This window comes from Lynx canadensis, chromosome B1 (assembly GCF_007474595.2).
Source record: "Lynx canadensis isolate LIC74 chromosome B1, mLynCan4.pri.v2, whole genome shotgun sequence".
In the NCBI taxonomy this organism is placed as follows: Eukaryota; Metazoa; Chordata; class Mammalia; order Carnivora; family Felidae; genus Lynx; species Lynx canadensis.
This window is the reverse complement of record NC_044306.2, coordinates 28,293,643-28,308,088: the sequence shown is the minus strand read 5'-3', so window position 1 is coordinate 28,308,088 and position 14,446 is coordinate 28,293,643. Positions and strand designations below refer to the sequence as shown.

Sequence of the window (14,446 nt, the reverse complement as noted above, 5' to 3'; positions counted from 1 at the left end):
ACAGGAACACAGTTCAAATGCCACCTTTATTTTAACCTGATGAGACCTACATTGGACTTACGTCTTACTTAACTATAAAATAAACTTGATTTGTTTTAATCCACTGAGTCTGTGGTAATTTGTTCTAGCAGCAATAGAAAACTAATACCTGCCTTTATCATCTCCAAACTTGTGTGAGTTAGAAATTTTTTCCAGGGCTCCTGGGTGGCTCAGTGGGTTAACCATCCGACTCTTGATTTTGGCTTAGGTCATGATCTCAGAGTTTGTGGGATTGACCCCCACTTGAGATTCTCTCTCTCCCTCTCACACTGCCCCTCCCCCACTCACACTCTCAAAATAAATATTAAAAAATTTTCCCTCTAGCTTTATTGAAATGATTAATACATAACATTGTGTAAATTTAAAGTATATAATGTGATGATTTAATACATAGGTTATGAAATGTTTACCACAGTAAGGTTAGTTAACTCCTCTTTTACCTCACATCATAAACCATTTTGTTTTGTTTTTATGGTGAGAATATTAAAGCTCTTTTCTCATAGCAACTTTCAAATATACAATACAATATTGTTAACTGTAGTCACCATGCTGTCCCATAGATCCTCCAAACTTATTAATCTTTTAACTGAAAGTTTGTACCCTTGACCAACATCTCCCCATTTCCCCTACACCCTAGGCCTGGCAACTCCCATTCTATTCTCTGTTTCTATGAATTTGATGTTTTTAGATTCCACATGTAAGTCAGATCAAATGGTATTTGTCTTTCTCTGACTTACTTCACTTAACATAATTCTTTTTGTCACAAACTGAAGGTCCATTCTTTTGTCACAAACTGAAGGATTTCCTTTGTTTTATTGGTGAATAGTATTCTATGGTGTGGGTGTGTGGGTGTACCCCATATTTATCAATTCATGTGTTGATGGATACTTAAGTTGTTTCCATGTCTTGGCTATTGTGAGTAATGCTGCAGTGAACATGGTGGATACAGATATCTCTCTAAGATAGCAAGCTCATCTCCTTCAGATACATACCCAGAAGTGGGATTGCTTGATCCTATAGTAGTTCTATTTTTAATGTTTTGTGGAATCTCCATACTGGTTTCCATAGTGACTGCACCAATTTATGTTCCCATTAACAATGCATCAGGGTTCCATTTCCTCCACATCCTCACCAGCACTCTTTATCTTGTCTTTTTGAGAATAGCCATTCTAACAGATATTAGACAGTGTCTCATTGGATTTTGATATGCATTTCCCTGATGCTTAGTGATGTTGAGCACCTACCTTTTCATGTACTTGTTGGCCATTAGTAGATTTTCTTTAGGAAAATGTCCATTAAAGTTCTATGCCCATTTAAAAAAAAATTTTTTTAATGTTTATTTATGTTTGACAGAGAGAGAGAGAGACAGAGCATGAGTGGGGGAGGGGCAGAGAGAGAGAGGGGGACACAGAATCTGAAGCAGGCTCCAGGCTCTGAGCTGTCAGCACAGAGCCCGATGCAGGGCTTGATCTCATGAACCTCGAGATCATTACCTGAGCTCAAGTCAGATGTTTAACTGACTGAGCCACCCAGGCGCCCCGCCCATTTTTTAATCAGATTGTGTTTTTGCTTTTGAGTTGTTACGTACCTTATGTATTTTAGGATATTAACCCCTTACTAGATACATGGCTTGTAAATATTTTCTCCTACTCCGTAGGTTGTCTTTTCCTTTTGTTGGTTCTTTCTGCTGTGCAGAGTATTTTAGTTTGATATAGTCCCACTTCTTTATTTTGCTTTTGTTGCCTTTGCTTTTGGAGTTAGATGCAAAAAATCATGGCCAAGACTGATGTCTAGGAGCTTACTGCTTATGTTTTCTTCTGGGAGATTTATGGTTTCAGGTCTTACAGTCAGGTCTTTTATCTGTTTTGAGTTAATTTTTATGAGTGGTGTAAGAAAGTAGTCTGTTTTGCATATAGCTGTCCAGTTTTCCCAACACCATTTATTGAAGAGACTGTCCTTTTCCCATTGTATGTTCTTGACTCCTTTGTCATAAATCAACTGACCACATATGCCTGGGTTTATTTCCAGACTCTATTCTGTTCCATTGATTTATATGTCTGTTTTTATGCTAGTACCATGCTGTGTTGATTACTATAACTTTATATTATCATTGAAATCAGGGAGCATTGTGCTTCCAGCTTTGTTCTTCTCTCTCACGATTACTTTGACTATTTGGGGTCTTTGTGGTTCTATATAAGTTTTAGGATTATTTATTCTATTTCTATGAAAAATGCCATTGAAATTTCGGTAGGGATTGCATTGAATTGTAGATTGCCTTGGGTTGTATGGACATTTTAAAAATGTTAATTTTTCTAATTTCATGAGCGTGGAATATCTTTTTACTTGTGAGTTCTTCACTTTGTCTTAATAGTGACAATAGTGTCTTAATAGTTTTCAGTGTACAGGTCTTTCCCCTCCTTGATTAAATTTATTTCTAGGTATTTTCTTCTTTATAATGTAGTTGTAAATGGGATTTTTAAAAAAGATTTTATTTATTTTTTATTTTCATTAGAGAGCATGTGAGCAGGGGAGGGGCAGAGGGAGAGAGAGAGAATCTTTTTTTTTTTTCAATATATGAAATTTATTGTCAAATTGGTTTCCATACAACACCCAGTGCTCATCCCAAAAGGTGCCCTCCTCAATACCCACCACCCTCCCTCCCACCCCCCATCAACCCTCAGTTTGTTCTCAGTTTTTAAGAGTGAGAGAGAGAGAATCTTAAGCAGGCTCCATGCTCAGCACAGAGCCCCGCACTGGGCTCCATCTCACAACCATAAGATCATGATCTGGGCCAAAATCAAGAGTTAGATGCTTATCTGACTGAGTCACCCAGGCACCCCTCTTCTCTTCCTGATAGTTGTTTTTAGCTTATAGAAGTGTAACAATTTTCCGTATATTGATTTTGTGTCCTGCAACTTTGCTGAATTCATTTATTAGTTCTGAGAGTTTTTTGGTGGAGTCTTTAGGATATTCTGTATATAATATCAAGCCATCTGCAAATGTGACAGTTCCAATTTGGATGCCTTCTTTTCCAATTTGGATGCCTTTTATCTCTTTTTCTTGCCTAATTCTTCTAGGTAGGACTTCAATACTATGTTGAATGTGTAGAGAAAGTTTGAATTCTTAGTAGGGCAAATTCTTTTTTTTTATTAAAAAAAATTTTTTAACGTTTTTTATTTATTTTTGAGACAGAGAGAGACAGAGCATGAACGGGGGAGGGGCAGAGAGAGAGGGAGACACAGAATCGGAAGCAGGCTCCAGGCTCTGAACCATCAGCCCAGAGCCCGACGCGGGGCTCGAACTCACGGACCGCGAGATCGTGACCTGAGCTGAAGTCGGACGCTTAACCGACTGAGCCACCCAGGCGCCCCAGTAGGGCAAATTCTTTATCTCCATTTCTTTGTGCCAGTTATTAGAGGTTTACTATATACCTTTGGTGGAGTCATGTTTCCCTGATTCTTCATAATCCTCATAGCTTTGCGTAGGTGTCTGTGAATTTGAAGAAGTGGTCACCTCTTCCAGACTTTATACATTGAACGTTGGTAAGTGTAGACCTCACCTGCAAGTGGGGGCAGGGTACCACGGCTTATGGTAGCTCCAGATCTGAGGGGGGTGGATGGCAACTCATTGGATTAGGTCTTGGCCTGCAGAGTATTGGCAGTTTTGTGGTCCTTGGTGAGTGTTGCCAGACATTCACATAACCTGCATGAGCTCTTGGGGTTCTCAGTGTCTTCCCCTGGTCTGTCAACTAGGGACCAGAGCAAGCAGCAGTAGTGGCCTGAGTCTGTCATGCGCACACACTCAGTTGCAGGTGCCTACGTTGTAACAGGGGTCAGCTGCTAACACACGTAATGGTGGAAGTCAGGACAGGCAGCACAGGCCAGCCACCAGCATGTGTACTGGCAGCTGGATCTGGCTGTGTTCACTACCATGTTGGTTGGATCTTGCCCTGGACACATAGCAATGTGGAGGTCAGTGATGGAGATTGGGCCAGAGGGTATGCCCGTGCATAGTTGGGAGTGGCTATAGGCCAGCGACAGAAGACAGGGCTTAATCTGGCCCCACATGCAGCCGTAGGAGCCTTCACTATGGATGTGGTCTGATGTGGCTGCAGGATCTCTGCATGGTGTGCACACAGCATTTTAGGCTGGTGACAGCTGTTTACCCAGCAGCATATAAGTACACAACTGGAGGGGGCTTGCCCTGAGCACCTGCATGTTGGTGAATGTCAGCTGCAGGAGTCTGCATGGGTGTGTTACACTCTCGGAGCCAGAGGGTCTTTGGCTGGCTGCTGGCAGAAAGTGGGTAGAGAGACTTGGGCAGCTGGTGTCAGCAAATATAAATAGGTGGGTCTGAAACTAGTGAAATTTGCAGGGGTATTCCACAGCTTTGTGGCCGTTGGTTTCTTCAGTAGTGAAAGCTGCTAGTGTTTGCTGAACAAGTCAGTAGGAAGGTGGTTGCTCCTGTTGTATGGCTGCTACGGGTAGCCTCTGCTTTTCTTCCTTGTTCCCAGCAGTCTCTATATGTCTCAGCTTTGCCATTCTCTGGATGGGTAAAACCAAAGCAGATCCTTGATCCTTCGTGAAGTGCCCCAGAGGGGTAGGGAAGCTGGTTACTCACCTCACTCTCACTTTTCTGGTGAGGGGAACTCTTTTTTACCTGGGAAATACCCTTTTGGGACCGAGCAATGCCAGCTTGATTTGTGCGCTGATACAGGCAAACTGAAGCTGTTCGTCCTTCCCTTTTTGTGCAATTACTCTCAGTTTTTTTTGTGCCACCATGTTGCTGCAGTTTCTTAAGTGAACGCCAAAGCTCTGCCAGAGCTGTTTTTGTTTGTAGGTAGCTGTGTAATTGTTGATCTTTTCTTAGGAGGCCAGAGGGTGGGGTCTGCTACTCCACTGTCTTTGTGACATCACTACCCTTGAATCAAAGATGTACTTCTGTAAACTTAGTTAAATCCCCATTTTTCTTAGCTTGACTATGCTTCATTTCATGTATTCTGCTTTTTGCCAGCTAGACATTGATCACCTGTCAGCAATCTGATGGATTTGAAAACATTTAAATTCTTTTTCCAGCCCTCCAAAACCAGTTACTTCATTTTATTTAAGTATTTCCTAAAGCACATACTTAACTGAATACTCTCATTCTCTCCTCCACATACCCTAGTAGCTAAGTAAATAGCATTGTTTTATTTCCACTTAAACTTTGAGATAATGATATACTTAAGGTATTTCATGTACTCAAAAAAATTCACTACCTATTATATACACGGTATCTTGGAATCTATTCTGTATAATGTAATTAACTGTGACTTGGGCATTCTGTCTGAGGCACTTATACCTTGTACTCTGTAGTAGTTAATTTCAGTAGATAAACATCATGGTAGCACACCATCAGTTCTAAGTTCATGGTCTTCCAAAAGATATCCAGATCATATCTTGTTTCTACCACTCATTTGTTGTGCTGTGTTAACTTATACATCTCTATCCATGTGAATTTTCTTAGCTAATAAGTCTTTTACATTTATTTAATTAATGTATAATCAAATAGTGGCTAAAAAAATAATGATCAACCCACAACCAAGAGTATATCTGCAGATTTAACATTTGACTACTGAGTTGTTTTTGAACTTTGCACTTCAGAGCTTTAAGTATGTGTAGGGTACAGGGGCTGACAGATTGTGACACTTCTTCCTCATCAGCATTGTGGCATAAAAACAGAAGAAAATATTTCTGGAAAATTATTCTTAACTGTTAGGTATTTTTTATATTTAAGATAATATAAATATCATGTTGGCATAGAATCTGCCTGCTTCTTGGTAATGATGCAGGCAGGCTGGGTCCTCGACCCTGGAGAGGGGTCCTGCAGGACCATCCAAGAGGATGCTTGGCTTTGGGCAGGATGGAAATCAAATGTCAGCCAGGAAGTGAAAAAAAGAGTTTATTGAATAGCATTAAGTAACAGGCAGAATACAGCAGATGGAGAATGAGTCTCATCCCTTGGGGTTAGCATTTATACTGGAAAGGGGTAGAAGGTATATTTTCTTACAGGAGTCCAGGGTAGGATTTAATCAAAGGCAAGTGACAGGTGAATAATAGGTGTTATTTTCTGATTATCGAAGGTAAGGATTTTTTTTTTCATGTGTTTATTTATTCTGAGAGAGAGAGCACAAGCAGGGGAGGGGCAGAGAGGGAGAGAGAGAATCCCTAGCAGACTCCACACCGCCAGCACAGAGCCCGATGTGGGGCTTGAACTCACCAATTGTCATGACCTGAGCCAAAACCAAGAGTCAGACACTTCACCAACTGAGTCACCCAGGCACCTCAAAGGTAAGGATTTTGATGCCAAAATTTGGCGAAGGTTTGTTTGAAGCTAATGTCCTGGAACGTGTTTAGGATCTGAGTCTCAGATGTAATCAGATGTTTGGGGGCCTAGGACAAAACTCCTAGAATGATTAACCTTCTTGTTTCCCACTTAGGGTGGGAACATAGCTTCTTTGGTTTATTGAGATGCAAAAATATAGAACATGAGTAAATGGGGCCTCACAGAAAAACAGCAGAGGCAGATCCTTTCTAAAAATGGGGTCTCATAGGGCGCCTGGGTGGCTCAGTCAGTTGAGTGTCTGACTTCGGCTTGGGTCTTAATCTCACAGTTTGTGAGTTCGAGCCCCACATCGGGCTCTGTGCTGACAGCTCCGAGCCTGGAGCCTGCTTCGGATTCTGTGTCTCCCTCTCCCTCTGCCCCTCCCCCACTCATGCTCTGTCTCTCTCTCTCTCTGTCAAAAATAAATAAACATTATAAAAAATGGGGTCTCTTCAGCTTCTCTCTCTCAGTAATAAGTCACATTGTATGTATTGGATCTTTGTATTCTTATTTGATTACATGTTACTACAAACACAAAAGACTATTCAAATTTATTTAACCTGTGGTATTTCATTTTTTTTTTTAATTTTTTTTTTTCAACGTTTATTTATTTTTGGGACAGAGAGAGACAGAGCATGAACGGGGGAGGGGCAGAGAGAGAGGGAGACACAGAATCGGAAACAGGCTCCAGGCTCTGAGCCATCAGCCCAGAGCCCGACGCGGGGCTCGAACTCACGGACCGCGAGATGGTGACCTGGCTGAAGTCGGACGCTTAACCGACTGCGCCACCCAGGCGCCCCAACCTGTGGTATTTCAAATGGAAGTCTTGAGACTCAGAGCTTCTGTCATTTAATAAATTGACATAGCTCCTAGTGTCTGATAACTCTGAAGAGCCAGCCTTTTAAAAAACTTCTAAAGACAATGGAAAAATAATCCAATTTAAAAATGGGCAGAACACATGAACAGACACTTCTCTAAAGAGGACATATAGCTGGCCAACAGACAGATGAAAAGATGCTCAACATCACTCATCATCCGGGAAATGCAAATCAAAACTACAATTGAGATATCACCACACACCTATCAGAATGGCTAATATCAACAACACAAGAAACAGGTGTTGGCAAGGATGTGGAGAAAGGGGAACCCTCTTGCACTGTTGGTGGGAATGTAAATTGATGCAGCCACTCTGAAAAAATGGTATGGAGGTTCCTCAGAAAGTTACAAATAGACCTACCCTACAATCCAGCAATTGCACTACTAGGTATTTACCCAAAGAATAGGAAAACATTAATTCAGATGGGTATATGCAGCCTTTGCTTATTGCTTACAACAACCAAACTATGGAAGCAGCCCAAGTATCCATTGAAAGATGAGTGGATAAACAAAATATGGTGTATATACAATGGAATATTACTCAGCCAAAAGAGTGAAGTCTTGCCATTTGCAGCAACATGGATGGATCTAGAGAGTATAAAGCTAAGCAAATTAAGTCAAGTCAGAGAAATGATACCATAGAATTTCATTCATAATGTGGAATTTAAGAAATAAAGGAACAAATAAAAAAAAAAAGACAAACCAAAAAACAGACTCTGAACTATAGAGAACAAAAACCAGAGGGGAGGTGGTGGGGGGATGGGTTAAATAGGCGAAGGAAATTAAGAGAACACTCATCTGAGGTGCCTGGGTGGCTTGGTCCAGTTAAATGTCCGACTCTTGATTTCGACTCAGGTCATGATTTTATCTGCATCAGGCTGCACACTGAGTGTGGAACCTGCTTGAGATTCTCTCCTCTACCCCTCTCTCTGACCCTCCCCCACATGCACGCATGTGTGCACATATACTCTCTCAAAATAAATAAATAAACATTTTTTAAATGAGTACACTTATCTTGATGAACACTGAGTAATACATGAAATTTATGAATCGCTATATTGTACAGCTGAAACTAATACAGCACTATATATTAACTACAGTGGAATTAAATTATTTTTTAAAAACTTCCATAGACTAATTTTCTATTGCTCACCTTTATCTCAATCATATGTAATCCTAAATGTTTTTCAAATGTAATTTTGAAAACATGTATTGAAAACAAGAAAGTATTTACCAGTATTATAGCTAATACAAGTGGGGCCTCAGTGGCTCAGTCAGTTGAACATCTGACTCTTGATTGCGGCTCAGGTCATGATCCCAAGGTCATGGGATTAAGCCCTGCTTATGATTCTCTCTCTCCCCCTCCCTCTCTAAAATAAAAAACAACAATAACAAAATAACAAATACAAAACTTGGGAATATTTTCTACTTTATAAAGGTTTTTAGAGTCCTGGGTCAAATCTTTACTAGGTTATATTTTTACATTTTAGTCAGACCTTTAAGAGGATATAATGTTAAGCTGATACTATGACTAGGTAACACAAAGAATTATTCGACCCAAAATGTCAATGGTGTGTGCCACTTCTGTGAAACCCTGCTCTAGGATTTACGCGGTATACCTTCATATAACATTATATTCGTGTGTAGTGTTAAGAACCTTGCAACAATGAACATTTCCTTCCTTCCTCCCATCCTTTGTGCTGTTGTTGTTAGTACGCCCATGTGGGAATTCCTTCTAGGTATGCTCAGAAAGCTTATGATGTTCCAGATTCTAGGAAAAACCAGTTGAGAAATTGGGAAAACAAAAAAGTAATTCTTCTGTGAGAATTAAACCTTATCAACATGGAGATCTTAGTGTTTCATAGAATTACTGATACCAAGTTGAAAGCAAGAGCAGGAGATGATGATACATGGAGTTGAAAGTTAAGGTTGCCATTTCCAGGACCTGGGACAGAGTGGTCATGATATAATCAGTCAGTCTTGCTTGTAACTGTTGCCATGTGTTTTCTGGTCCTGTGTAATGTAAACAGTTATTCATACAAATAAAATCAACATCAATATGCCAGTGTGCTTGGTATACTTTGTACAGACTCTGTGAGTGCCATTCCAGAGAACTGTTGGGAGCATGTGGTATTCAAGAATAATTTTCTTTTTGTGGTATACACATTACTTTTTAGGTTCTGAGGTTCTCCACTGTGATGATCATTTGGAATCCCACTTCCATTCTATTCTAGTGATCAAACCTCTTTATTATATCACCTGATTTGGCAGTTGTTGCTGCTGCTACATCTGAACAGGCCATATAAAATTCCCTTTCTAATCTGCCAATTGGGAGATACAAGTTTTCTATGTTTAAGTAGTTCTTGTTGCAGAGTACAGTCAAAATTGCAAGAATGTATATACTTCAGGGGCACCTGGGTGGCTCAGTGGGTTAGGCGCCTGACTTTGGCTCGGGTCATGATCTCGTGGTTCATAAGTTTAAGCCCCACGTCGGGCTCTGTGCTGACAGCTCAGAGCCTGGAGCCTGCTTCCGATTCTGTGTCCCCCTCTCTCTCTGCCCCTCCCCAGCTCACACTCTGTCTGTCTCTCTCTCTCTCAAAAATGAATTTAAAAATTAAAAAATTATAAAAAAATGTATGTACTTAAGATTACAATCAGTTTTGAGTAGGATTCATAATTTTCTTACTTCTGTGATAGGAGTACACTATAATCAAATCCTAGATTATTTTTTCCAGCTGTTATCTGAATCCCTGAGAAATAGAGAATGTCCCTAATAATTTACCATACATGTGTCTCTATATGTATTTAGGAAATGCATGTTAAAGGATCTTTATAAAAAAAGAAAAATGTATGTTCTTTCGTCCATAGCACAAATAGGTGAGACTTTGAGCTCTGGAACTTAACAGACAAGAGTTCCCATATATAATTACAACTCTGTCACCTTGCTGCTTTGGCAAGTTTAATTCTCTGAACTTCATATTCCTCATTTTTAAAATGAGTATAACAGGGGCTAGGGAGACTAGGGAAAAAATGGCATAACAACAGCAATTAAAAAATAACAATAGTCAATTGCTCAAGGGTTCAGAAAAAAATTACGAAAATGCATGTAAAAGTTAAGTCTTAACATATTGGGCATATTAGCAGCATTCAAGAAATGTTAGCCCTTATTATCACTGGGCTATACGGAATGTAGTCCATAATCCTGGATGAGTAGTTATCTACTTCATGAATTCTTTCCTTAGATGATTTGCATCCTAACTTGTTACAATAGAATAGTGGTGCTTCTTAAATTCTTTTTTTAAATGTTTATTTTTGAGAGACAGAGTGCCAGCAGGGGAGGGGCAGAGAGAGAGGGAGACACAGAATCCAAAGCAGGCTCCAGGCTCCGAGCTGTCAGCACAGAGCCCAACGAAGGGCTCAAACCCATAGACCGTGAGATCATGACCTGAGCCGAAGTCGGACACTCAGCCGACTGAGCCACCCAGGCGCCCCAGAATAGTGGTGCTTCTGAATGTTATCAGTGATTCTCTTGCTTTCTAACTGCAGTAAGTCGAAATGTTTATTTTCTCCTTGAAAATTCTGTCAATATTCTCACTTAACTTACACACAGTTTTTTTTTTGCTTTAGGTCAGAGATGCGTGAGAGTGGAAGACATGGCAGAGAACTTGAAGAACATTTCTGCTTTTTAGCACTTACTCAGAATGATGTGGCTGAAATATATCAAAATGGGATAAGTACCAGAGCATCTACATTCAAGATACTAGGAAATCCTCTTCTTGGAATTTATGTATTTAGACATGTTGACATTGCTTTGAATTATGCTCACAGTAAAAGCATTACTGTAGAAAGTATTATAATTTTTAAGGTAGGTAGCATAAAACAAATACTAAATGTTATGTTTAGTTGCTTTAAATTGACCCAAACATATTCTCCTTTCAGTCTGAATCATTAGTGTTCTTAAGTTGCATTATATAAAATAAATCATACGTATATTACTGTCATCATCGTCATTTGAAATTTTCCCCTATTTCTGACTTTAGTTGGGTATGCAGCATAAAACAAAACTCCCAAGTAAGCAAATTCAGCCTGTATCATCTTTGTCTTTATTTTTTTCTGTCTTAAATGACGCTTTTCTCTTTCTTCCTCTTGTTTAGACCATAATTAATACCACAGTGCTTTAAGTGTTTTTTTCACAAAACATTGGTTACAGAATTCTGACTTAAGCTAAAGTTACTAAACTCCTACTGTTAATTTTTTTTAGGTTTTTATTTATTTATTTTTGAGAGAGAGACAGCACAGAAGGGGCAGAGAGAGAGGGACAGAGAGAGAATCCTAAGCAGGCTCTACACTGTCAGCACAGAGCCCGATGTGAGGCTCAGACTCACAAACTGAGATCATGACCTGAGCCAAACACTTGACCAGCTGAGCCACCCAGGTGCCCCACTAAACTCCTACTCTTTTAGTTAATAGTATTACACAATGTTAATTTCTTTTTGTTTTATTTTTTATTATTATTTTTTTAATTTTTTTTTTCAACGTTTATTTATTTTTGGGACAGAGAGAGACAGAGCATGAACGGGGGAGGGGCAGAGAGAGAGGGAGACACAGAATCGGAAACAGGCTCCAGGCTCTGAGCCATCAGCCCAGAGCCCGACGCGGGGCTCGAACTCACGGACCACGAGATCGTGACCTGGCTGAAGTCGGACGCTTAACCGACTGCGCCACCCAGGCGCCCCTTGTTTTATTTTTTAATTGAAGTATAGTTGACACAGTGTTGCATTAATTGCAGATTACAACATAGCAGTGTTTAGTTTTGCCATGTTTATCTAAGGTTAACATTTGGAAAAACTGGATACACGTATATATAGGACCTCTGAACTAGTTTCAAAACTAGCAACTTTTCTGAAAGTCTAAAATTACTCAAAATTGAAAAAAATAAGTCTTTCCAAATCTTAAGCATCAACAAATTGGTTAAGATAGACTTTTATGGTTAAATTTAGCTTTGCCAGGACTACTAAAATCAGAGTAGGTAGTCAGGATCCTCAGATTTGTAATATAGGATGTGTGTAAAGCATAAAACCAATGCTTCCTTTGGAATAATTCCTTATGTGCTTAGGCCTCGAATATTATCAAATTAATAAAGCATAATTTATTTTTATATTAAAACAATACATCCTGATTTTAGAAAATCTGGTGCATACTAAGAAGCTTCAAAGAACTCATTAATAACCAGTTAATTTTTTGGTATATCTATACTTAGTCTTCTGTTTATGTGTGCAAATATGCATGTATAATTGTAATTAAAATGTATTCTTTACATACTATATCACTTTTTTCACTGATTATAAGGTAAACATTTTTAATTGTATTAAATAAGTATTTTTCTCTAATAACCTTTTGAATAACTACCCAGTATTCTACTATATAGCCCTACCATTATTTGCACAACAAATTTTAAAATTTGGGGATATAAGTTACTTGTTTTGTGTGTGTGTGTGTGTTTTACATACTACTTTGATCATCCTTGTAGGTATATTTTTATGCCTATGATTCTTTGCTGTGAATTAATTGGTTAATTCCTACCTAGGAGTAAGATTAGGAGCTGTAAAAGCTTTTGATATGTAATGCCCAGTTATCCTGAGAAAGGTTGTACTGATTGACATTTCTATCCACAGTGTGTCAGAACATCTGTTATATATAGTATACTTTTTTAAAAAAATCTTTGCCAGTCTTATATGTAATAGTTTCTCATTGATGATTCAGTTATTTTTGCAGTCACTGCTGAGTTTAAACATTCTGCATATATTCATTAATAATATTTAGTGAGTTGGCTATATCCTTTGCCGTTTCGGTGTTTTCTTTTTTTTCTAGTTGATTTGTAGACATTATCAATTCATTAAAGCATATTGTGTGAGCTAGGCTTTTCTCTGGACAATATTTTATCACTTAATGTTTTCTTTTTTAAAAAGTAAACTTTTCCAATTTGTAATAAATTTAAATGTACAGAAAAGTTACAAAGAAAATACAGAAAGTGGGGCGCCTGGGTGGCGCAGTCGGTTAAGCGTCCGACTTCAGCCAGGTCACGATCTCGCGGTCCGTGAGTTCGAGCCCCGCGTCGGGCTCTGGGCTGATGGCTCAGAGCCTGGAGCCTGTTTCCGATTCTGTGTCTCCCTCTCTCTCTGCCCCTCCCCCATTCATGCTCTGTCTCTCTCTGTCCCAAAAATAAATAAACATTAAAAAAAAAAAAAAAAAAGAAAATACAGAAAGTTCCTGTATACAGTTCACTCAGCATCCCCCTATTGTTAGCATTTCACGTCACTATGACACATTTGTCAAAACTAAGAAACTAATATTGTATTTGTCAATTATATTTCAGTAAAAAAGTAAAAGTTAAAAGTAATAAAATAAAAAGACTAACAGAGACTAACATTGGTACAGTACCGTTAACTAGGCTACAGACTACCTTTTGCCAGTTTTTCTATTGTTTTTCTTCTCTTCTAGTACCCAAATGCAGGATACCACATTACATTTAGTTTTTTAAATTATGAATGAATGTATTATTATATTAAAAAATAACAATAATAGAATTGCTGAATTTAAATGTTTATTTATTTTGAGAGAGAGAGCAGAAGTGGGGCAGAGAAAGAGATTGGCAAGTAGGCTCCACGCTAAGTACAGAGCCCAACACAGGGCTCATTCCCGTGACTATGAGATGATGACCTGAGCCAAAATCAAGAGTTGGACACTTAACTGACTGGGCCACCCAGGCACCCCTTGAATTCCTGACTTCAAATAAAATGTGTAGGGGCGCCTGGGTGGCGCAGTCGGTTAAGCGTCCGACTTCAGCCAGGTCACGATCTCGCGGTCTGTGAGTTCGAGCCCCGCGTCGGACTCTGGGCTGATGGTTCAGAGCCTGGAGCCTGCTTCCGATTCTGTGTCTCCCTCTCTCTCTGCCCCTCCCCCGTTCATGCTCGGTCTCTCTCTGTCCCAAAAGTAAATAAACGTTGAAAAAAAAAAAATTAAAAAAAAAAAAATGTGTACTTTTTTCATATGAATTATATGTTCATCCACCTTTTATCAGTTAATTGTATTCGTTTTTTTAATTTTATACTTGTTTTGTTTTCCATACGTGACCACATAAATGTTTCTTTGTATATCCTACTCAATG

The 14,446-nt window shown here is 39.1% G+C and overlaps 1 protein-coding gene across 1 annotated transcript in view; it reads left to right on the top strand.

Moving 5' to 3' along the window:
• Window positions 1-14,446, top strand: part of TEX15 (testis expressed 15, meiosis and synapsis associated) — a 64,771-nt gene that overhangs the window by 19,662 nt on the left and 30,663 nt on the right. The window contains exon 3 of the mRNA XM_032593035.1: window positions 10,906-11,143. Coding sequence (XP_032448926.1) covers window positions 10,906-11,143 — 238 coding nt within the window. The remainder of the gene's footprint in view (window positions 1-10,905; window positions 11,144-14,446) is intronic.